Here is a 24,997-nt window from a genome sequence, read left to right on the forward strand (position 1 = left end):
GCACAGAGTCCTCAGTACACCCAACACAGCTGTCCACAGTCAAGGCTCCATTGACCAAAGCATCCTGAACCTACCAGGGTAGATGCATGTATACTGCATAAACTATAAATTGATAATTCTAGGTGAGAATTCCTAAACAGAAATACAGGCTTAACAATAATAAGTCTTAAATAGCGGTAATTTTCATGAATACAGTGACCACAGCACAAGAATCTGGGTAGTCACATATCTGATACAGTACACTGCAACCAGCAAAAGAAACCTGATCAAATAGGGCTTTAGACAGGAGATTTTAAACCCTTTCTGTGGCTAGAGCCAAATTCCATTAGTAATTTTAGTTCATGGGCCAAGGTTTATATTTAGGACTTTATACACGCCTCAGGGAATAGTTACATTGCATGTGGCATCAAAGCCTTCAGCTCTAGGATGGAGTATTGCTCCAAGTGTTTAAAGTATCATGGACTAGTCCTTAAAACATGATTAGATAAGCCAAAAAGACATCATAGTGTTATCTTTTAAACAACACATCTGGGCTCTTTTTGTACTTTGGTAGGCTGTTATAGAAGGCGGCTTAATCCTGTTTTAAAGATTTTCTGTCCTTCAACATTACAAGTGTCTATAGAAGTTTTTCTTTCCTGGATGCCAGAGTAAGTACATTATGAGAAAGGATCTTTAATGCTTTCAAGTCATCTGTGAACTGAATGGAGATGGAGGGGGACAGGCTTTGTTTTAAATGGAATGAGAGTCAAAACAGACAGAGAGAGCAAGCTGTTTGCCCCATGTCATGCTTATGGCACAGCTAGGAATTAGATGGACACTGGTCTTTCGATTCCCATGTTTTGCAGCCAGACCACTGAACACCACTTCTGTGAAGTTGAGGATGTGCTGGTGGGAGCAGGAAATCTGACTGGTCCAGGACTGGTGGTTGTGTGAAAAGAGGCAAAGGCAGCAGCCACAGCTGGAAGAAGAAATTGATAGGGAATAAAAATACTCCTTTTTTTTTTTTCCTTCCCCTGCTCGGACTATGATTGAACCCTTGAAATGCTGGGATTTAATTTTCTCTGCTATTTGGGTGTGACTCATGTGGTGTTCCACCGCAACCCAATTCCATGGCATGCCCACCCCACGGGCGATGTTGGCTAGAAGTAATTAAATGCCCTGGCATGGATTCAGGTATGCTCTGGGGTAGAGACTCCTCTTGGTTTGGGGACAATGTTTGAAAGCAGAGGTATCATTTGGTCTCTGTTTCTCATAAAATCTGACACAAGCAGCTGCAGCAGGCTGATGAGCTCTCCAAGGAGCCAAGCATTCAACAGTGGTTACGTCAGCCTTAGCAGCACCAACAAGATGGACTTTGTAGCTGTTAAGTGTTTTCATAGCTTGGTGAAGGACTAAACCATAGCCATGAGTTGTCAATATGATCAGCTATTTTCTGTAGGGACCGTGATGTCGTCTGCCTCCCATAAAACTTCCATGCATTGGCGACCCTCTGAGCTGGGGAGCTGGCACAGCAGATCCTTGTTCAGAGTATCAAGAGGGAACAATTTTGCTGTTTCACTGGCAGCAGTCAGTGTCCTGGCTCGGGCCCTTGGTGCCTGAGCTGCCCTTTCTCAGGCTGCTGCTGATAGTACGGGAGTCATGCATGGAAAAACACAGTCACAGAGCTCTTTTGTGTCTACCTTGCAGTAGAGCAATGGGACCTTTTTCTGACCCTTGCCTGGGGTAAAATAAGGTTTCTAAAGTACCCAGCTGGTCAGAGTTTGCATGGAGAAAAGTGGTGTAAATTCATGATCCCTTACCTCTGTAGAAAAGGTCTCATCTCTTTTGCTTTCCCATCACCCCCTTTAAATATGAAACCAATCAAATCCCTTGCCCTCACCTCTGTGTCTTCTGTGTAGCCAGCACTGCCTCCCTGGTGTACTCTACCTACTGAATCAGTCAGAATCCTTTTAAAGCCTACCCCCACTTCTCCTTCTTTTTTATTCCCTATCCTGCGATCATTAGGATGGATAGATCTCTGCTCAGGAAAGTGGTAGAAAGAAAAGTAATTCCATCCAAAGTGATTTTCAGCCTTAATGGCCCTATTCTGGTGTGTTCTTTCCCTGACCTTTCCACTGGAAATTGCTTGTTTGGGCTGCACTAATTAAAACTGGCACCTTGCCACCCATATGGCCTATCCTTCTGAGGCCTTTTCTGCACCCTGCAGAAAATGACCTTGATTCAAAAATGCACTTTCTCTCCCCAAAACCATGGAACAGTCTTCAAAGAAATCCATCTCAATTCTTTACCAGGACAGATGCTGGATAAATCAGAAAGAAGTACATGGGCAAGTGTACCAAATTGCTGTATAAATATTTAAAGGTGTGTATTGCAGTGGGGAATGAAATGCTGAAATGCTCCCTTAAGTGTCACTCACAGCAGCCAAAGAGGTACTTAGAGCAGGAAAAAGAGTCCCCGAGGAGCTTGTGGTTCCTACTTCTCCTGAAAAGCTGTAAAAATATATTAGAAAATTGTTAGTATCTGTAAGACTAATGTAACAGTGTAGCTCTGGAGACATGTACAAGGTATTTACATTTAATTTTCAAAATTCACATTTTCAGTAGACACCTCTACATTTGATCAGGCAAAACTGATCAAATGTCTTTTCTCTGCATTCGATGTGCATGGTAGCTATGGGGTCCAGAACTCCCATCATCATTAATATGGGCTATTTAAAAAAACAGACACAAAGAAAGAAAATAAATAATTTACTTAATACTGTTGCATGTATTTAATTCCCTATAAATTACATCAGTTGTTTATATTGATGGGTTCTCCTTTAAAAAAAAATGTTCATAAACACACACTGTTTAAAAAAGTGAGAAAAAACAAAGAAATACTAAATCACAGAATCACAGAATCGTAGGGGTTGGAAGGGACCTCATGAGATCATCGAGTCCAAACCCCCTGTCAAAGCAGGTTCCCTAGGACAGGTTGCACAGGGAGGCATCCAGACGGGTCTCGAATATCTCCAGAGATGGAGACTCCACAACGCCCCCCCTAGGGAGCCTGTCCCAGGGCTCTGTCACCCTCACTGTGAAATAGTTCTTTTGCATGTTGGTGCAGAACTTCATATGCTCCAACTTGAGGCCATTGCCCCTTGTCCTGTCTCCACAGAGGCTGGCCATTTCCCCTGTCCCCCACACTTAAGATACTTATAAACATTGATCAGATCCCCTCTCAGTCTTCTTCTCTCAAGGCTGAACAGCCCCAGTTCACTCAGCCTTTAAATACAGAAGTAAGTACCTATATTGCTTGCTGCCTGTAAAGAAACAGAGCAATTTTATATCTGAATGGCAAACTCTGCTTGGGTAAGCTATGTGGGAGAACCTTCTGGTACTCAGGCACTGAACAAAGGATTAAGTCCATGCGCTTTTTATAATCACTTACAATAACTACCTGACCTGGACATGCCAATATGGTGTAGATGCAAATACCATCAGGAACAATGCGATATTTACTTTGGCAGATGTCACCTATCTTATCATGCTTTTGGGGGGAAAGAAGAGCTTACCTGCAGATTCCTGGAGAGGATCCCATTCAAACCACGCTTCCAAACCCCACATTTTTTGCGCATGCAGCAGTTCCTCCGCTACTTTCTTTGCAACACAGTGGCCTCTACTTCCCGTCCAAACCTGTTGAGCAATATCGCGATGTAATTCCAAACAGCTGCTGTGGTCACCCTATGTCTGTGCATCAGTAGCGAGTGAAATGATTTCTATATATAGTTTGTAAATCTGTTGGCAATGTTTGTAAAGCACACTGAAATTCTTCCTGAGGGGTAAGACCAGCTGTATGAAAGCAAGAGCGTTAAGAGCATCACTGTGTACAAAGCTGTTCGTCTTCTCGGTGAGGCAAAAACCGACACCGAGGAAATGACCAGTCCGCAGAGATGTGGAGAAGCACTTGGCTTTGATCAAAACCCTGGCAGGAATAGATTGTGCTGTCAAAGTTCATCTCACCCTGTTATTACAGAACATGGCATTATGCTGATACAAGATGGCTAAAATGTACTGTGACAAAAGGAAAGAAAACTGGGGATGACGTTTATGCAGTAAAATTTATTTCTTCCCCTTGTCTTCCCTGCTTTTGTGTGATACAGGAAGGCAAAAGGAGCAATAAACCCATAGTCTGCTGCACCCTTAGCACCCAGCTATGTGCCTCTCTCTATAACCAAATAGACCTTTGGGATCCGTGCTTGTAACCAGATGAATTTCTTCCCCCCTCTCACCTCTCCCCCAGGCTTCCCTGCAGCCAAATCAAACTCCTGACGCTCCTGTCCAAGACACATCCTTATGCTCTTCCCATCAGCGGTACTACTGGACCACATTCCCTTCTTCACGCATTATGACTCTTCTTGTGATAAGCAAGGCAACCTGGACACTCCTGGCGGTTGCCCTATGGTTTGTGGATATATAGTGTTGTATATAGACTTCTGGTTGTGGCCCCAGCAACTGTTGGGAATGCTGTTTTCAAAACTAATCTGAGCTATAAGGCAGCCCACATGCACATGTTTTTGAGTGAAAGCTGATCACTGTTTGTGATGGGTCCGAGTTGTCAAGCTACAATCTGAACCTGGAATCTGCCCTCCTGGTAGCCTGGGGTGTGCTGCAGGGGATCAGTGGGAAAAATTCATCTTGGAGTTAGGGTGCTGATTCCAATTCCCAAGCAAAGACTGGTTTGGAATCAGGGTCATCTTTAAACTTACCCCACTTCTTATTTTTCTCCAGCACTGATGAAGGGAAATATCTTTTTCTCCTGTGTAACTCCCTGTTTACAGCATCACCGGGAGAGACGGGCTGGACAACAGAATCATCTGGCATAGCGAAAAACAGCTGAAAAATTGTTCCTTCAAATGCCACCAGCACATGCTTTATCCCATTTGCTCTGCAGATACCACTGTTAAAAGTAGGTGATGACATATCCTTTTCAGGAACAGTATGGCGAGCACAGTTTTTGCAAGTTATGCTGGTCTCCCGGGGGAAGGAGCTACAGCTTGTCCCATCAGTCTGCCTAACAGTCCTCTCCAGATGCCAGGTTGCTGATCCCTTGGCTGATTTGGACCCTGCATTCAATCTGGCCTGTAGAAGCAGCATATAGAAATTGAGACACACACATACATATATATAAATATAGATATAATAGCTATATGTACTATATATGTGTATTACATGTATAAATAGTATATAAAATAAATTATTACATTGTTATATATAATATATACATTTTATTATAACTATATATTATTCATTAATAATTATAGATGCATTGTGTGTGTGTATATATAATCACATAGGTGGGAGAGGGAAGGCAGGCAGTGAGGAGCACAGTGGCAGGAGACAGACGTGCAAGGAGGAGAGGGAAGGAGAGGGAAGGAGAGGTCAGGGAACGGGCTGTGGAGGCGGGTGAGGACGGTGAGGGGCTGTGCAGAGCCAGGGATGGAGAAGGCCAGGCAGCGGCAAGGAGACAGGGAGGGAGAGCTGGTGCCTGGGGGTCTGCATGAGGCTGGGGGGTTGGGGTGGGAGGGAAGGAACTGTTTGAGAAACGAGGGGTGCAAAAGCAGTGGCGTGAGGCAGGGGTGGGCAGCGTAGACAGAGGAGCAGCGGGAGAGATGGGGAAAGCCCAGACGTGCTGTGGTGCATTGTTTTTAATGTGCTCTATGGTAATTGGACCTGTTCCTGCGGCGTGGGACTGCAGCTCGGTATGAGCCAACGCATCTGTCTGACAGGCTGTCCCCAGGAGCTGGGACTGAAATAGCCGCTGTCCTGGGGCCGGCCGTGTCCCGCGCCTGAGGACAAGGTTGTGCAGCCCTCTCTTTGCTTGCCTGTTGTATTCCCTGCACCCACACGAGTGGAAGTAAAGCTTTAACTGTGGGTTTTGCCTAGCTGGGGGGGTAATTACCACCCCCCCTCCCACCTTGGGTGTGGCTCATGTCCTTTCAGCAATTGGGTCGATGTGCCCAAAGGCTGGAAACGTGTGAGAAGCAGGACAAGGCTGCCTGTGCTGCTGCTTGAAATAGATGCATGGAGAGGAAAAAAAAGGACGTGTAAGCACTTAGAAGGGTTTCCTCTTTTGCGACTGAGAAGATAGCTCACCTGTCTAGGAAAGATCGAAAGCCTTGTCTACAATCTAGGTGCTGCTGCGTGGGCTCCATCCCACTTGAAGCCAGGAACCTGGGTGCATCTACAGTGGCAGAGGGGAAACCTGTCCCTATAAAACAGGGGCTTCTAATTCTTTTTCCTTTCCTTTCCTTTCCTTTCCTTTCCTTTCCTTTCCTTTCCTTTCCTTTCCTTTCCTTTCCTTTCCTTTCCTTTCCTTTCCTTTCCTTTCCTTTCCTTTCCTTTCCTTTCCTTTCCTTTCCTTTCCTTTCCTTTCCTTTCCTTTCCTTTCCTTTCCTTTCCTTTCCTTTCCTTTCCTTTCCTTTCCTTTCCTTTCCTTTCCTTTCCTTTCCTTTCCTTTCCTTTCCTTTCCTTTCCTTTCCTTTCCTTTCCTTTCCTTTCCTTTTTTCTTTTTTAACTTAGCCCAGTTACTGAAAGGAACAAAGTTTGTAATAATTCAGTCGATTGAGTGATGAGTTGTCGTGGCCTACATGTGAAACTGTTTATTTCCGTACACAAAGGTTTCAGCAGGGTGTTTGGGAGGTGCTTTGGGGTTTTCTGTGGGGAGGTGGCGAAGCACTGGGGAAGATTTATCCAGAACAGTGGTCAACACAGCCGGTATAAACCTGCCCTCGCCTGCTACATGTGGCTCACGCTCTGCTCTCCTGCCTTCTGTGATGAAAGGAAGCTCACTGTGCCACCTCACTTTCTAAACTATTTAGGATGGTGTAATCAAGCACCTAGCCTGGGATGTATAACAGGATGCTCAGACTGCTATTTTTTAGCATGTTCTTTGCAGAAATCCAAACGTGTAATACCTGAGGAATGGGAATGCAGAACAAGAACAAAAGGTTTCAGTCAGGGATGCTAATAACAGGAAAATGAGATGAATCACATCTTTGCAGCTGAATTCCACTCAGAAGTTGGAACCTGTGACCTGAACAGTGGAAGTGGTGGGCTGCTTCAGCAGTGCCTGGTGCCTACAGTAACCTAGCCCTGGCCAGCTCGGGTAATATCAAATACCCCCAAAAAGTGAATCCTAAACTCCAGATTAGTGGGTACTTTCAATCTGTACCTCTATTCTTCCTCCTCACAAAGGCAGTAACAACTTCATGTCTTATGAATGGGCTGCTGGACAAATAAAGCTGTTAGTCTTGATACACCAAAGAACAGGGGCAAAGCAAAATGCTGAAAGGCTGTTTATTAGATATGCGTGATCTCTCCTGTACACCAAAGAAGAGTAAAGGTCCTGGGGACTCCCAGGTCCAGGATCAAAGTATATGATTACAGATTTATGGAATTAAGGACTGCACCATCAGGTGAGGACACATATTTTTCCCACATTTTCTGACCTGTGAGTACTTAGCTTTAAAGTTTTGGCATCCTTATTCTGTGTGCAATTTGCCATGTGTTATGGACTTATTATTTTCATTGAAATTGTTCTAGAGAGTGTTTGTGGGTCTTTGCCCTTGGCCAACTCCATGTAAAGAATGTGTCCCAAATTACCATGGGTGACATCTAAAGGATTAAGAAAAGCCCCAAACCTCTCATAACCTCACCTAACTGTGCCAGTTTCCCTCCTGCTTCGGGGGAGACATTAACAATAAAATACCATGTCAGTCCATAGTCATAACTTTAAATCCTCATATGACATGGTTAGAATAGACATTTTATGTATAGAAAAACATCACCACAGTCCTAGTGTTGTACTGTGCCTCAGCAAGGAGTAGCACAGAAGGCAATATCCATGTTGCTGCCAAGGACTGGTCTAAATCATCCTTTGGAACAATATTTTAAAAGTGAGTGATACATGTTAATTTTTTGAAGTTTCTTCAAGTTTGGGAAATCTGAATGATACATAGAAGGCTTTAGACCATTCAGGTATCTGTCTGTTTGTAATTTTTATTATGGACTCTCAGCCCAGGAAAATTCGGGCACTTACAGATTTTGTTGTGGCTGAGAAAAAAGGAAAAGCAGAAGGCTCAGAATTGTCTCAGAAGCATTATATTTGAATATATGAACATATCAGTGTTGTACATGTCAACACTGTACCAATAAAATATAGCATATTTGTAAAAGTATTTCAGTTTCAGTTAGTGTTTGTCTGGTGCAAAGTTTCTAACCAACTCCATCTAAAAACGTTTGCAACAAAATGATGTCTGCAAAAATGCACCCAAGAAAAATCATTTTATGGTGCTGCTTCTCCAGCTAATTCCAATGATAACAAAGTGAACCATTGTTCTAGACATGCCAGGGAAATAAAATTGTTTGGAATCTTGTTATATACACTTAATTACTGACAAAGTCAGCATGCATGATGCAAAGTTAAAAGAAAAAAGGTACCTTTTTTCTACCCCCCCTGCTGTTCCATATCTTACAGAATTGGGCCTAAGCATAATTTCTGCAAGTGGAGCTGAAATAGTGAAGGAGCTTTTACTGACCCACTGCCTTGTCTAGACACAGGTGACCCATCGCAGTAGCATGGAGGTACCACTCTTGGCTCCCTCAGCCAAACTCATTCTCATCTTCCCGTTTTTTATTTTAGGCAAAGATTTGATCAATGTAAATGACCTGCAGATATTTATTTTAAGATGCATAATTTTCTCTAGACTGCTTTATTAATGTATTTCATGTGTCAGGGAAGGCGAAGCTTGTAAGCTTTCATCCCCCTTCTTGAGCAAGCTAAACTGCATGCAGCTCATATAGAAAAGTGATCAAAGGAAAACTGCAATTTCTTTATCAAATCTGTTTATTAAAATCATGCTCAATCTCCTCTCTCAATTACCAGTAAAGAAATATGCATAATAATAAAACTAAACGAGCAGTTTGGCTAAACATCATACATCATGTCAGGTGTCCAATCCATGCTAACCAAAAAAGACATTATGTTAGACAAGAACATAGTTCAAATTATTTTCATTTCCATTTGTATTAAATACTGACCTGACTAGCTATCTAAAAAATAAACCCACCATGTATTATCTTTAATAAGGTTTATGTATGTCATTACAGATGTGCTCCTAATTCCCTGTACCAAAACTAGCCTTTTCTCTGTCTTTCTCTCTTCTTCTTCCCCCACTCTCTCTCCCCCGACATGGGTCTGCAGATACTGCTGGCTGGCACCTTTCAGAAGATGTTGCTGGTTCATTAATAGCTAATAAAGAAAAGAATTTAAAAAAACAAACAACAACAAAACCCCAGTATGAACTTTACCCTTTCAGTCTGTGGCTTCTTACACTGGAAGATAGCTGTGTATAAAAATACTATTGGAATAATCCATCGTTTACGAGCAGACGTGATAATGTAGATACACATTTAAAGCTAACAAGTGAAGGGCACTCTCCAGCTGCACATCAGTCAGTGGCAGCGAGCGATGGCTGTTAACTAAAATAGCCACCAGAGGCTTTCATTTGCTAGGGGCTGTCACAAGTGATGAAGAAGGAGCCCTGCTGCCCACCCAGGACTGGTATCCCCAAAAGCTCTGGGGATCTGTGTGGGGAGATAAAGTCTCTGCGTGAAAAAAGCAAATCTCACAGAAGCTCCAAATGGACACGTCGAGCTGACTCTCTGGTCACCCTTGAGGAAAAAACAATTAAAATATGGGTGAATTAATAATAAATAATCCGTTTGTGTGATTTGTTACAAGCAAGGAGGCGTGACATTGCGGAGTGGTGCTCCCCGCAGGTGCCGTCATGCCGACCTCCTGCCCTCGGGCTGCCTTCCCACTGATCCCAACCTCCTGCAAACACCTTGGCGGGATAACAGCGCGGTTCCGCTGGAAAACCGTGAAACGCTGAACAACGGCGAGGGTGTTTTATTTCCAGCCCCTGTGGCAGCTTAAGGATTAAATGGGCTTTCATAGTTCGTTCCCTACTGCGGTTTGGACGTGAAGCCTGTGTAAATGCACCCGGGGCTTTTATTTGCTGCCACCTCCACCCGCCCCCCCCTGCCCGCCCGCGAGGCTGGTATTCTCCTGCTAGCTGCCTGCTCTAAATATGGCCATGGCCAGTGTGTCAATAATCCCCCTCTTTAAGGGACCTGCAAACACTAGTGTTGGGACATTCTTGCTGTTCAGATGTCTAGCTGACGTCTGATGCTTAAAACGGAGCATGCTTTCATCCCTTCGTGCATTGTCGTAAGCCCCCGATGATTACTCTTAAAAAGGGTGCCTCTGCTACACAGGGAAACAGTTGCTGACCAAACGAGAGACAGCTTCCCTGCTGCAGCCTTCTTGAATGCCTAGTCACTTCAGGTTTGTTCCAGCCTGACCAAGCGGGACCATGTCTACCTTTGGCTACAGAAGAGAGCTCAGTAAATATGAAGACATCGATGAAGATGAGCTCCTCGCTTCTCTTACTGATGAGGAGCTGAAGGAGCTGGAGCGGGAGCTGGAGGACATAGAGCCGGACCGTAACCTCCCAGTCGGGCAGCGGCAGAAGAGCCTGACAGAGAAAACACCCACAGGGACTTTCAGCCGGGAAGCGCTGATGGCCTACTGGGAGAGAGAGACCAGGAAGCTCCTAGAAAAAGAGAGATTGGGTGCATGTGAAAAGGTAAGACACCGGGGTGTTCGGTGTTTCCTGGAAATATTTGGGCTTGTCCTTCCCCAGAATAACCTTGCTCAGGGTTTTAATTTTCTTTCAGTCCCTTATAGCATTTTTTAAAACATTGTTAGCTGTACTTTTGTGTCCATTAAAGCATCGCGTGTGAGCTCAGGGAGGTTTTGCTCCATCTCTGGGGGTACCTTAAAAGCTTAGTTGAGAACAGAAGAAAATCAATTAAAAAGTGTCATTAGCGATTGAAATAGGAACCTATTTTAAAGGTCGTGATAGAAATTACTGCCAGGTGGTGATGTGCTCTTTGGAGTAAAATCTTTAAAAGTTAAACCCCGGACTTGTGCTTTCCTTTAAAAAATATAATCAGTATGGATTGCTGAGAAGCATGTCAGGAAGATAATTTTTAATATATGTTGTGTCAGAAGTCAAGTTAAGCAGCCACCAGGCTTCATGTTCACTGAAAGGAGGCTGCGCTGCAGCCAGCAGCTTCTGCTGCTTTGTCCCTGCTAAGGATCCCTGGCACGGCTCGGGAATCTTCTGGCAAGTGTTGTCAGACGGTTATTTAAAGTTATTCAAGTTATTTAAAAGCGGCCTGAGGTAGAGTGAGCGGATAAACCACTTTACCTGTTATTCCTAAAAAAGCAACAGGTAGTGCTTGTTAGGCAACTCGTCCCCCAGAATGAAAATTTTAATAATGAAAGCTGGACCCTGAACTGCAAATAAGTGGTACAGCCAGGCAGCACCGAAGGGCTCAGTCCTAGCAGGTGGTGAGTGCTCTCTGCCTCAGCTAATGTCCATGTCTGCCCCCCACCCAGGAACCCCCCGAAACAGCTCATGAGACTGAGCTCCGTGAAAAAAATACCGAACCCACGTCTCTTTTCACGCTGGGTCTGTGTAGTTTCTAAGCACAGTGAGGACTTGGGGATGTAAGTAGCTTTTTGGTTTCCAAGCACTGCTTCATACCAAGCTCTGACTCTCCTTTAAAGGGCAGGTTTTCCCATCTTTAAGTAGAAAATAATGCACAAGTGGTAATGACAGCAAAACTGGACTTGGAACTTCTGACAGAGCCCTTATTGAGGAGCTCAGTTAATTTTCAAGACAATAATTGTAGTTTGTACATTCTCTTTAAGAAAAATTACCTGGGTTAAATTAGACTGCCATAATAATATCCAGGATATCTTTCTCTCATGCTGGTGAATGGTGGTGTAATGTTTTTGCAGGCAAGCGCACAGACCACTAGCTGTCATCAGACCATTAGTGTCAGCTTGCAGACGTTGACTTCACTCCCTGTTTGTCAAGTCCTAGGGAGGCAATGGCAAGATTAATGTTTATTTCCAGATGAGTCTGGAACTTGAAACCCAGACAGTTCCAAAAAACCCTCTGACCAGGTCTCGTTTGGTGTCATATATAATGGCAGGATTTTTTTTTTCTTTTTCCATGTCTATATGGCATTGACAATGGGTACTGACTAAAGCTCAGAGTGCTAGCAAAAGCCTCTATATTTTTGATCCGAGAAGAAACTTCTGAAATGCATCCATAAATATGAAAATGTTGACACACTGATGTGGAGGGCAAAAAGGCTCTCTCCGCTGAAGGCAGTAAGAAAACTCCTTCTGAGTTTCTTGAAAGCAATTTTCTTCTTGCTCTCCACTGTCTGAAAGTTAGACACCTTATCTAGGACGGTTATTTGTGTTCCTTCTATAGTTAGTGGTCAGAAATCAGCCCCTCCAGAAGGCAAACATCCTGCAGATAGATAGCCTTTTCAGGTGAATGACTTGCCCTCCAAAGATACCTTCCTCTCTGCGTTGACTGTCTTGGTCCTAACTTTTCATCAAGTTGCTACTACAAATTGAGATGAAACCCAGCAGGCTGCCTGCAGCAGTCCTGTACTGAAACGATGTCACGATAACAGAGCACGACTCTAAGTCTTTAAAGGTTTTATTTCAAATTTATGCAGATTGTTATGACATCAAATATTGCATATGACGGTAAGCTATATTCTCCCTTTGATCCCACAAAAGCTGCTCAAAAAACAAAATGTCAAGCTTGGGGTTTGCTTATTAGTCTAGTGTCATCAAGCATATTAACAACCCGTTTAGAGGCACCAACGTCTCCTCATCTGCAGCTGCGTTGAAGGCTTTAGCACATATTCCTGGACAGGTAAAAGCATAGCCAAGAAGATAGGGTCTTGGATGCCTGATGTTTTCAGCTTTACAAGTCTGCATATTATGTATAGAAGCTGCAGATCTAAATCTTAGCCCCATAACAAACCTGGATTAAACACAGCCCCGTTTCTAAATCTTAGCTCCACAATAAACCTGGGTTAAACACAGCCCTGTTTCTGCATGTCACACAGCATCACTCAGTGTAAGGCTTCACCCACACATGATCCACAAGAGGAGCAATAGGGCTGGACCCTGTGAACTCTCTATGTGCAGGGCAATGGGGTGAGATCTTCAAACTCTCCAGGCACTGGATATTCAGGAATGAGAGGCTGGAACAGCTCCATGTCCTGTTTCATTAGAGTCACACTTTAGCAAACATTAAAATGACTGTGTTTTGCACGTGTCACAACATGGAAATCTGCCTAAAACTGTGAGACAGTACTCTGCCATCTGACATTACTGTTAGTTTAACTTCTCCTTGAATTTTTAGAGCCAGGTAATCGAGGAAACCTAAAACTGCACAGGTTTTCTAAATATAGTCTGTCATGTTAGCAACACTTTGGTTTTCCAGAAGCACGAAAGAGAAGCGCCGTGTCTCCGCAGGGTGCATGAAGACTAAAATCTGAGCGCTGCTGGAGTAGTGCATACACAACCACTGTGTTTCATCCAGAATTTTATAAACATTTACGGATGTGAATAAAAAAGCATACTCTATGGCTTGTCCAGTAGACAAAATGGGTCATCACAGAATCAAAGAATTGTAGGGGTTGGAAGGGACCTCAAGAGATCATCGAGTCCAACCCCCCTGCCAAAGCAGGTTTGCTAGGACAGGTCGCACAGGGAGGCATCCAGACGAGTCTCGAATATCTCCAGAGATGGAGACTCCACCACCTCCCTGGGCAGCCTGTCCCAGGGCTCTGTCACTCTCTGTGCAAAAGTTCTTCTGCATGTTGATGTGGAACTTCCTGTGCTCCAACTTGTGGCTATTGCCCCTTGTTCTGTCTCCATGGACAACTGAAAAGGGGCTGGCCATTTCGTCTTGTGTCCCACACTTAAGATATTTATAAACATTGATCAGTCTTCTCTCAGTCTTCTTCTCTCAAGGCTGAACAGCCCCAGTTCATTCAGTCATGGAAGATCTTTTTGGGTGAGAGGTATAAGGTTGGTCATGATGTCTGGGTAGCCCGTATAATGCTGTCCCTCTTCTGGAGTCCTCCAGCTGGAGGGTGAGACTCCCCTGGGGTGCATACCTTTTACTGCTCTTGCACAGAGGTTCAAGAGTCCTTTTGACACGACTCCTGTAATTCTGCATTATTTTGCACATTGATGTACATGTTTACATGCGCAAACAGTTTGTGTTCTAAATCATAACAGTCTTTAGATGCCTTTTTAGATGTACTAAGACAAAGGAGTTGGAGCATTGACACAGATGTCTAATCCTTATGAAATCAAGAAACTTGTTGCTCATAGATCACGTCCATTCTGAAATCGATGTCTTGTGTTTCTGCTGGCAAGGATTCAAATAACATCATCCCCTTGTGGACATGCCAGCACAGAAAGCATAGAGAATGTCCATGTTGCAATATCTTGTATCAAATTTTCTCCTGACAAAAACCATTGATGTCAGTAAAACCAGTCCAGTTAATGCTTAGCATTTGTCTTCTAAAGAACATGAAAAGAAATACTGTTAAAAAGGCATTAGGTGCTGAAACATTTTCTGTTCTACTTGTCTCTGTTTCTGGGGATTAATTTTTAGCTTTCAATGCTCTGAAGTTTCAATGTAATTGTTTTTGTGCAAAAAGGCAATAGCTACATTACTGAAATCATATTTAACACCCACACCTACATTCCTATTCAGGACTGTGAGCAAGAAGACGACAACTCAGAAGACATTCAGGAAGAATATTTCACAGAAAGCAATAGTGAAGTGTCTGAGGAGGCATATACTGAAGAGGATGAAGAAGAAGAAGAAGAAGAGGAGGAGGAAGATGAAGATGAAAGTGAGGCTGAGGATGAGGATGATGAAAAGCAGAATGTTGCAGCTGGTGAAAGACCTGAGGATGGCAGGAGTTCTGACCACATCAGGCACAAAAAGTGTAACGGTGTAAAGGACAATCAAAATTTACTCAATGGCCATGAGGGAAAAGACACCGATAATCTGAGTTCAAAAAGCAGTGCCATCCACCCTTGTGGAAATCCAACAGTTATTGAGGATGCTTTGGAAAAAGTTAGGAGCAATGACCCTGATACCACGGAGGTCAATCTGAACAACATTGAAAACATCACTTCACAGATGCTTATACAATTTTCTCAAGCCCTGAGGGACAACACAGTGGTTAAGTCATTCAGCTTGGCTAACACACATGCTGATGACAACGTTGCTATAGCTATTGCTGGTATGTTAAAGGTAAACCAGCATATAACTAGTCTGAATATTGAGTCAAATTTTATCACAGGCAAAGGAGTGCTGGCCATCATGAGGGCTTTGCAGCACAACAAGGTTCTAACAGAACTTCGGTTCCACAATCAAAGGCACATCATGGGCAGCCAGGTGGAAATGGACATAGTTAAACTGTTGAAAGAGAACACCACTCTGGTAAAGCTTGGATACCACTTTGACCTGGCTGGCCCAAGAATGAGCATGACAAGTATCCTGACAAGAAATATGGATAAACAAAGGCAAAGGCGTATGCAGGAGCAGCGGCAACAAGAGTCTGGTGGTGATGGAGCCGTCAATCCAAAGACCAAAGTCTTGCAGAAGGGGACGCCTCGGTCCTCTCCTTATGTGTCACCTAAGAGCTCACCTTGGTCCTCTCCAAAGCTCCATAAGAAAGCACCACCAGTAAAAAGTCAGCCACCATCTCCTGCGCTCCCACCTCCCCCTCCTCCCCCACCTCCTCCACCACCTCCACCTCCTCCTCCTCCCCCCCCAGTTATTCCAGAGAAGAAGGCACCAACCAGGAATATAGCTGAAGTCATCAAAGAGCAAGAAAACTCAAAAAAAGCCTTACAGAATGGACAGAAAAAGAAAAAAGGCAAAAAAAGCAAAAAACATGAGAACAGCATCTTGAAAGAAATTAAAGATTCTCTAAAATCAGTCCCAGACAGAAAATCAGAGGAAGGTTCACGACCCTCCACCCGTCCCTCCACCCCACAAAGGTCTCTCCATGACAACCTTATGGAAGCAATTCGGGCAAGCAGCATCAAGCAATTAAGGCGGGTAAGTAAGAGGTGACATTTCAGTAACTGATTGTGGCTCAGTTATAGCACAAGCTCTGCTAAGTTTTGTTTAATAATAAAAAAAATATAAGAAATGTGAGCTTAGGAACAGGTTTGTGGAGAAGCTCTCCTCCCATGAGGCTTTTCTCAGCCCATGGTTTTTGGCAGAAGGTGGGGTACTTTCCCAGGTTCAAGCTCGTTGCAGGAGATGCTGCATAGCCCAGGGATCTTAGGAGTCTGTCTATGGCTCTGGTAGGAATTTTGCCATCCGGACTGTACAGCAAACATAACAAACACCATCCCCACCTCACCTCTTTTTTGTAGGTGGAGGTACCAGAAGCCCTTCGGTGAAAGCCTGGACAACAGAAGAAGCAGAGTGCTGCAGTGGTCCAGGAGAGGCTACTCATCTGTTCACTGGTGGTAAAATAGACTGTGTAGCAAGCTGCCTCCAAAATACACCCCTAGATTTAAACCATTTCTCTTTTATTTCAAAGAAATAGGCCTGCTAAACGTGAAACAATGCTTTAAGGATACATTTACCTTGTAATCTGTAAATATGGAAATAATTTTCTTTTTTTTATTTAATGAGATTTCTATTCAGAAATTGCTGCTTATTTAGATATTCTTGTCAATATCCAAATGCACATCACTGGACAAGTCCTTTCACACTGAGATGTAATAGTTTACCAACCTGTGGTTTCATCTTTTTTTCTTTTTTTTTTCCATGAATTTACAATAAACATGGTTTGCAGCTTTCAAGCAGACATATAGTCCTGTATTTGTGTGAGCAAAAACCTACCACATCTTTGCATCAAGTTCATGACCGTTAGGGAAATCTCCTGGCAAAGAATCTGAGAACTTTCTCAGCTGCACCCATCGAGCCTGCTTGGAGGGTGGTACCTGAGCCCACATGTTAGTGCAGTTTCCTACTGACATGGGAAAAAAAAGGTTCATGAGGCTATACAGAAGGAAAATTAAGCTGTGGAATATATTCAGTCAAGAGTGTTGCATACCAGGTCCTAAACCTTGCTCTAACAGAAGGGGAAGTGGATGTTGAGTAGAGCTGCAGTTCATATTGAATTGAAGGTTAAAAATTAATGTGGGTGTTTTAAGGACACAGCAGAATTATTCAGCAGAGATGCACTCAGTACAAGTGCACCCGGCTGTATCTAGGCAGATCTAACCCCAGAGCAGACATTCAGAGACAGAAACTTGAAGAGCAGTCTAGCATTCAGGTGGAAAAAGACTTTCATATGATATCAGCTGAGCAGCAAGTGGGGTGTGAACTGTCAATATGATATGGGGGAAGCAGAGCCAATATAGTTTCGAGATGCATGGCTGGAGGTATCACATCACGGGCGATGGCATGAATAGCCCTTCTTCTTGTAGTACTGGGCATCTCCCCCTGTCAGATTAATTATGGTTCTGGGTGCTTCAGCTAGTGTGAAGGTAGCAATAACATGAAGAAAACTGAGCGGTGGCCAAAATGTTGAAAGGCAAGAGGAGATACAGGCTTAGGAGCACCACTAAATGTTAATTAGTTTGCTCATTTCAATAATAATTGGCAGAATTAGTATTTCTTTTACATAAAACCACAATCAGAGAGAAAAATTGCTTAAGATTACCTAATATTGCAGTAGTATGGGGAAAATGCAGGTAAGCTTGCATTTAGAAATATTAATGAGGCAGATTTTTCCCAGAAAACGGGAAAAAATACAGGAGGGAAATGAAGCATAATGGAGAGGGCATACAGTAGTGTTTTGTAAGGAGTGTTACAGCAAGAAAACAGAGAAAATATCTTTTTGCTTTTGTATTTATTGACTAGAACCTACAAAAAGCAATTTATAACTAACTGAAACACTTTCCAACATCTTTTCTCTTGCCTCAGGATTACAACTCATGAGTATTTCTAGACCCAGAATCACAGAAAATATGGTACATACAGTTAAACTTTAGTTGCCTTTACAATTGCATAGGCTCCCATGGCATAAAAATCAACCTCTGGTCAGTCTCCTGTCACCAAATGGAAAATGGAGCTTAGGATCTTTTGAGGATGGCAGCAATGCTGGGATGCAGACCACAGCCAGGAGGAGACCTGCAACTGCAGACCTTGTACTCAGCAGCTTTGTGAAGGATGAGAAACAGCAAAATGTTTAATCGAATGCCAGAAGCAGCTAAGCAGTTGTGAAGGAGAATGAAAGGAAGGGAAGGGAACTCAGGGAAAGCACAATGGAGAGGACTTTAAGGAAGACAAGAAAATGTTAAATAAAACCCAAAACTAAACTTTTAAGGAATGAGGGAAAGTGAGAAACTACCTGTATGGGAGGTGAAAACTGATACACAAAAAGAGATGATGCAGAAGAAAATGAATACTGAAAACTGACACAGGAAGGGAAGAGAAAAGAAGAGAGGAGAAGAATAATATGGAAGAAGATGAAAAGCTAGAAAAAGGAAAAGAGAAAGGTAAGATTAATCTTCCAGGTTGGTGAGGCTGCTGGAGTTACTCTTTTGCAGAGGGGGAGGATGATGTGCACAGCTTGGAGCTGCTGACTGTGATTGCTGACAAGTGGCTTATCAGTCCTCTCTGGCGCTGCGGCCTACTCTGGTGATGGAGATTAATATTTCAGCTAAAATGTGAAGTCACGGAAGCAACGGCTGCATGTGGTTATTTAAGGTCCTGTGGCACACTCCCTCACAACGTGTCAGTCCTGCACCTTAGCCAAAGTCTAATCTGGGTAATTACCTTCTGCCTACATAAATTTCACAGCAGTTTCACTTGGAGGCGTTTCAAAGCCTGTTTCCTATTTGCAGAGTCACAAGGCAGAGCCCCTGAAAACACCTTGTTGAAATGTTGTTGCCCTTCTGAAGGGAAAGGCAGCCCCTTTCCCTCCTTGGGTGGGTGTCAGCCCTGCTGCCTGTGGTGCAGACCTACCTCCAGGATGCTTCCAAGGAACAATATGTTTGGGTCTTTTTGGGTCTTTTTAGATTGGCTATTAGGAAAAATTTCTTCCCTGAAAGAGTGGTCAGGTATTGGAACAGGCTGCTCAGAGAGGTGGTGGAGTCACAATCTCTGGGGGTGTTAAAAAACCATGTAGATGTGTCACTTCAGAACATGTTTTAGTAGGCATGGTGTTACTGGGTTGATGTTTCAACTTGATGATGTTAGAGGTTTTTCCAACCTTAAAGAATACATGATTATATGACCATTGTATGACAAGTATATGAAAAGTCTCCAGGAGGTCCTGTGCTGACTTTCCGAACTGGAAGATGGTTTTGCAGGAGCCAAGAGGTGCCAAGCCAAGTCCCTCGTGTTCAAGCTTTCCTGGGAAAAATTACCCCCACAACAGGGCGTTTCCCTTGTAAGGTCCTGCCTGTAAGCTCAATTCCTTTTCCATACCCTTCCCTCAAGTCACAGGGAGGTAAATCATCTCCTCTAAAGGCCTGATTGCCTCTTGTTTCACCTGCAAGGAAGAAGGCCCCTGGGTCAGCTCCTGCACATCCAGTGCTATGCCCCCACCACTGCTGGGGGTGGTGTCTGCACAAGGGATGGCCAGGACATTCTTCATTTGGACTCATAGAGCTCCCTGCAGCAGGTTGCCATCCACTTACTGTCAAAGACCCAGCTCTGCAGAAGTGCTTCCCTCCCACTAAACAAGGCAGGTTGCCAGTGAGGGTCCTTTTAGACAAAGCCATATCCATTTCTGGTGGCTGAGTCTGTGCTGCGCGCAGCGGGGAAGACACAGGAGCTGGTGCAGCACAGTCAAAGCCTGTTGGTAGGACACGGATGACATGATGGGACACGAATGTCCTGGGGCTAGGGAGAATCATAGAATGATCTGGATTGGAAGGGACCCCAAGGATCACAGAGCTCCAACCCCCCTGCCACAGGCAGGGACACCAACCTCCAGGCCTGGATCTACACAAGGCTGCCCAGGGCCCCATCCAACCTGGTCTTGAACACCTCCAGGGACGGGGAATCCACCACCTCTCTGGGCAGCCTGTTCCAGCACCTCACCACTCTTTCTGTAAAAAACTTCCCCCTAATATCTAATCTAAACCTCCCTCCTTTAGCTTTAGTCCATTCCCCCTTGTCCTGCCATTATCTGCTCTTTTAAAAAGTCGAATCCCCTCCTGCCTATAAGCTCCCTTCAGGTACTGGAAGGCTGCAATGAGGTCCCCCCACAGCCTTCTCTTCTCCAGGCTGAACAAGCCCAGCTCCCTCAGCCTTTCTTTGTAGGGCAGGTGCTCCAGCCCTCTAATCATCCTTGTGGCCCTCCTCTGAACCCTCTCCAACAGTTCCACATCCTTCTTGTATTGAAGGCCCCAGATCTGGACACAGTACTCCAGATGGGGCCTCACGAGGGCAGAGTATGGAGGCTGCAAGGCAGAGAGGAGCACAGAAAAGAAGTTGTATTTGAGTCTTCTACGCCACACTCGTGGTTTCTTCAGAAGATCATCAGATATGTAAATGTAACAGTTAAGACAGAACACCTCCACAGCCAAAACAGAGAGGACTTGTCTGTAGGCTGTTTAGAGAGTGACACCTTAAAGTGTACCTGTGGTGCCTGGATGTAAGGGGAGAGGTAGCTCCAAGAACTATTCCAGGGTGCAGGGCCAACTGAAACAGCATCTCTACATTTCTGGTAACTTAACAGCCAGGAATAAATTGCTTTGAGTTGGAAGAGGGCAGAAAATGGCTAGGATAATTGGGCAACTGGAGAGCTGTCCTCTGAGAAAGATGAGAACAGGTGGTAGGATCAGTCTAACCAAACAAAGGCTCAAGAGGATTTCAGCTCACATCTATAAATACTGCAAAGGGGAAAGAGCTGCAGGACACTGTTACCAATGGGAAGGAAAAAATAAATAAAGGACAGAAACTGTGCGTGACTGCATTTGGATCAGAAATTAGAAGACATTTTTAAACACTTAGAGCAAGAAGTTTCTTGAACAGTGTTCTCATTAAAACGGAATGGGCAAATTCACCAACATAGCATTAAATCAAGAAGCCTATGAAAAGGGTAGTGGGTATGAGGCTTTCAGCAGCAGAAGCCTGAAAGTAGTAACACAGAAGCTCCTGCCATTGTTATTTTAATCCTTTTAGATGTGATAACTCCACAGGATCTGCAAGCTGGAGTAGTATTAAAAGTTATAAAAATCTCCTACAGTTTGCAGCAACGTGCCTTATTTCCACAGCCATGCAAGTCAGATGCGACTTTAGAAACTGGTTATCACATGGAAACCAAAGTCTTCTACTAGGTGCTGACCATCTATGCTTGATACCAAGAGGAACCAAATGCTTAAAAGAGGGACCAGAATTTGGTTCACACATTGATAAGCCCAGTACGTGCAATGTCTCGGTCTGGCAGAACCATTTCCAAACCCCTGCACTTGAGACAGAATTCATTTTTAGATTGCTTCCTGAAAAGCTACAGCTAAAGTTTCCCATGACTTTCAAGTTTGCTGACTTCATTTTGAATGTTACATTCTTAAATGGGATAGTGGTGATGGTGCCTTACCTGCTAGGACAGAACCTGCAGTCAAGAGACAAAGCCTTGCTCAGGAGTTAGACTGTGTTCCTGTATCCCTGGGAAGATGCTCCTTAGAAGCACCTGGTGATCTGGAGCACCTGCTTGTATGTAAGCCACACAAGAAGTTTTTCTTTTCAGTTGTGCAAAACACCAGCTAACTAGTAGGGCGTCAAGTTAGGCACTTGTAAATGAAGTTTCTGAAGGGGACTGTGATTTTTGCAGTATTTAGGTCATTTATTTTATCAGACAATTCATTGTCCTGCTTTTGGAAGTATGGAGGACTCCTGTTTAGTCACTGCTGCCCGGAAAAAACCTTCATCATTTGAGGAGAGACATCCCAACATCCCACCTCTCAGCTGGCACCTGAGCTTCCCAGTCCTTGGCCTCACCAGAAATTGCCAAGACCCAGAGCCATGAAGGAGGATTTACGAACAAGGAGTGCTGTCACAGCTTGGGTAGGCAAAGTGAAGGAGTGAATTGCGGCAACATAAGTGGGCTACTGGCAAGGGTTAGCTGCAGCAGGGCAGCTCCCAGCACAGACAGTCCATTTCCATGTGGTCCATGTTGCTTCCTGGCTTGCCAGGGCTGTCCTATGAGGAGAGCATGGGATGAAGGTCCATCGCAGCTTTGGTTCTGCAGGGTAGACACAACCTTGGGAGGTAGGAAACTGCAGGTAGCATGCAACCGTTGAGGGGTTTATTTTCTTTTTTGTGAAGGTGCTGGAAAAATAGGGCAACTGCTACCAACTGGTTGTCACTGTTTGGTGTGAGGATGGATCACTCCAAAAGAATAATGGAAATACAGAAAAAAATCTGATTTTGTCCTGAAAACAGGACACTATACCTGCCTATCAGGTGTATTTATTTTTATCTGTAACATATGATTAGAGGGCTGGAAGACCTGGCTGTACCTCCCCTACAAAGAGAGATTGAGGGAGCTGGGCTTGTTCAGCCTAGCGAAGAGAAGGCTGCAGGGGGACCTCATTGCAGCCTTCCAGTACCTGAAGGGAGCAGAGAAACAGGAGGGGAATCAACTTTTTAAAAGGGTAGACAATGGCAGGACAAGGGGGAATGGATTGAAGCTAAAGGAAGGTTGGTTTAGATTAGATGTTAAGGGAGAGTTCTTTACAGAGAGTGGTGAGGTGCTGGAACAGGCTGCCCAGAGTGGTGGTGGATGCCCCATCCCTGGAGGTGTTCAAGGCCAGGTTGGATGGGGCCCTGCACAACCTTGTGTAGATCCAGACCTGAAGGTTGCTGACCCTGCCAGTGGCGGGGGGTTTGGAAGTCTATAATCCTTGGGGTCCCTTCCAACCCAGACCATTCTATGATTCTATGATTCAACTTTTTTTTCAGCTTCAAAGGAATGGAATTTTTAAAAGCTTGTACAATGGTAAAAATGAATGTTTTTCTACAGAACTCTCACACAGGGAAAGGAGCTTCTCTTTAAAAAATTGTCACAGAAAAAATTTCTCTGTGAATACCTGGTAAAAGCCAGAACATGTATCACAGAGCCAAGACTAGGGGTCATGTCCTGGGCTGTGCTGCTGCTATTTGTGTGCCCTGGGGTAAATAGCTGAATTGCTTGTGCATCTACTTTGCCTTGGAGATCGCAGTCCTGATCTGCCTCACAATACTGAAAGCCTATGTTCACATGGGCTCCAATGCACTCCAAGATCTTCAGATATCAAGAACTATTAGATGCTTTTTGTTATTATCAATTTTTATTCATTAATTTTATTTTATTTTAAATATATATAAAATATTCTTTTCAAGCTAACAGGAATTTTTTTGATGGCTTGGATAGATAAATGAATGCAGTGAGTGTCTGTGCATTTGTAAGAGAAGCACAAATTATGACCTGGGGCAGGAAATTTTGCAAATGCAGACAGAGCAAGCCATGAGGACAGAAATCTCAAGGCTGACAGCCATGCAGCAATGCCACCAAAGGGAAGGTATGCCATTGCTGCCATTTAGTCACCTAAGAAACAAATATATGAGGAACTGAAAGGACACTCAGACATGTTCATGCACCCAGAGAAGGATAAATTGGGGCTCTTTCCCAGGAGAGGCTGAGGACACGATTTCACAAGACTAACCAAGTGTACCTCTACCCATCAGACTCATTTTCTTTCATGGGAGATACCTGAAATTTCAATTCCACAAATAAGAAACTTGCCCCTTCTGCACCCCGTTACACCTTTCTGCTGGGAGCATTAGATCAACTCACCCCAAAAAAGGCTAAATATGTCCAGGCCTTTTCTTCCCAGGGCTTTTTCCGCGACCCATTGGGAGCCATAGCGTTGTTTTCTTGTTGACATACTCCCGAACGTTCCTGCGGGCTGTCAATGAGCTCCAGTTAAAGCAGTGAATTTCACAGCCCCCCGAAAGGAAGTGTTTATGTGTACACAGAGAGGAGCCACTCCTTTCGCTGGGTCTCACCTTACCGCTTTTTCAGTCAGCGATGTGCGCGCGCGCGTTGCTGTGTTTCACAAACAAGCTGGAAGGCAACAGTGCTCATGTTTCGTGCGCTCTTGAACACTTCCGACCAACTCCAGCCCTTCGTTTTCCTCTTCGCCGGGTCTCCCCTGGCTGTGGTGGGTTCTCTTGGTTCTGTAGGGTGGGCAGGGGCAGGCAAACGCTGCCCGTATTTCAAGCTGGCGATCCAGGCACCAAGGCCAGCCCAGGTAGGGCGCAGCTGCACAGGCAGCGCTCAAACGGTGCCAATATTCCTGCCTTTCATTCCAGATTGTCATGCAGGTTTTGGGGGCGTCACTAGCACTAGCTACATGACTCCTTACATCCCATGCCAGGTTTACCTTCTGTCCAGACAGTTATGAGCTAAACTTTATGGTCTCTGTTATAGTTTAAAGTGACCAAAAATTGAGACTCAATCACTCCAGACATCCTCATTGGTGGATTTTAGGTGCGACACCAGTCAAATCAGCTCCAGGACAATTTTGCAGCTCTGTAGGAACACTGTTGTGGTCCCTGTTGGCCTCTTCATCCCTGGTTTGGTTCCCCAGACTCCCTCACTGCAGTTTTAGCTTTGTGTTGCTGGTGCAGGGGAGGTGGTGAGAATTTCTGTGTAGGAACAGAGACAAAGGGTTAACAGTGTGGATTCAGCTTGTCTTAAACTGTTCCAGATCTGTACCCTAAGCTCTTTGTGACAAGAGAACCACGGATGTTGATAGCCCAGCACAGCTGAGCACCCAGCATCACCCCACCGTGCCACTGGATGCCACTGTCAAATTCCCCCTGAGATGAATCCCACAGGTCACATGGAGAACTGGCCTCACAGCTGGGTGTCAGACAATCCCAAACTCTAATCCCGCTCTGCCAGCTCCGTGCTATGAGACATGGTGTGTCTCAAGGGCATTGAACAAGTTGAGTCAG

General features: G+C 44.4%; 1 protein-coding gene across 1 annotated transcript; it reads left to right on the forward strand.

The window, feature by feature from the left end:
• Nucleotides 1-10,417: 10,417 nt before the first annotated feature.
• LMOD2 (leiomodin 2) lies at nt 10,418-16,835 on the forward strand (the record flags this gene model as incomplete). Its single annotated transcript, XM_084274562.1, has 3 exons — nt 10,418-10,690; nt 14,717-16,078; nt 16,402-16,835. The coding sequence occupies 3 exons, from the start codon at nt 10,418-10,420 to the stop codon at nt 16,426-16,428; spliced, it is 1,662 nt and encodes a 553-aa protein (XP_084130688.1). The 3' UTR covers nt 16,429-16,835.
• Between the last annotated feature and the right edge of the window lie 8,162 nt (nt 16,836-24,997).

This window comes from Gallinula chloropus (assembly GCF_964237585.1).
Source record: "Gallinula chloropus genome assembly, chromosome: 1".
Lineage (NCBI taxonomy): Eukaryota > Metazoa > Chordata > Aves > Gruiformes > Rallidae > Gallinula > Gallinula chloropus.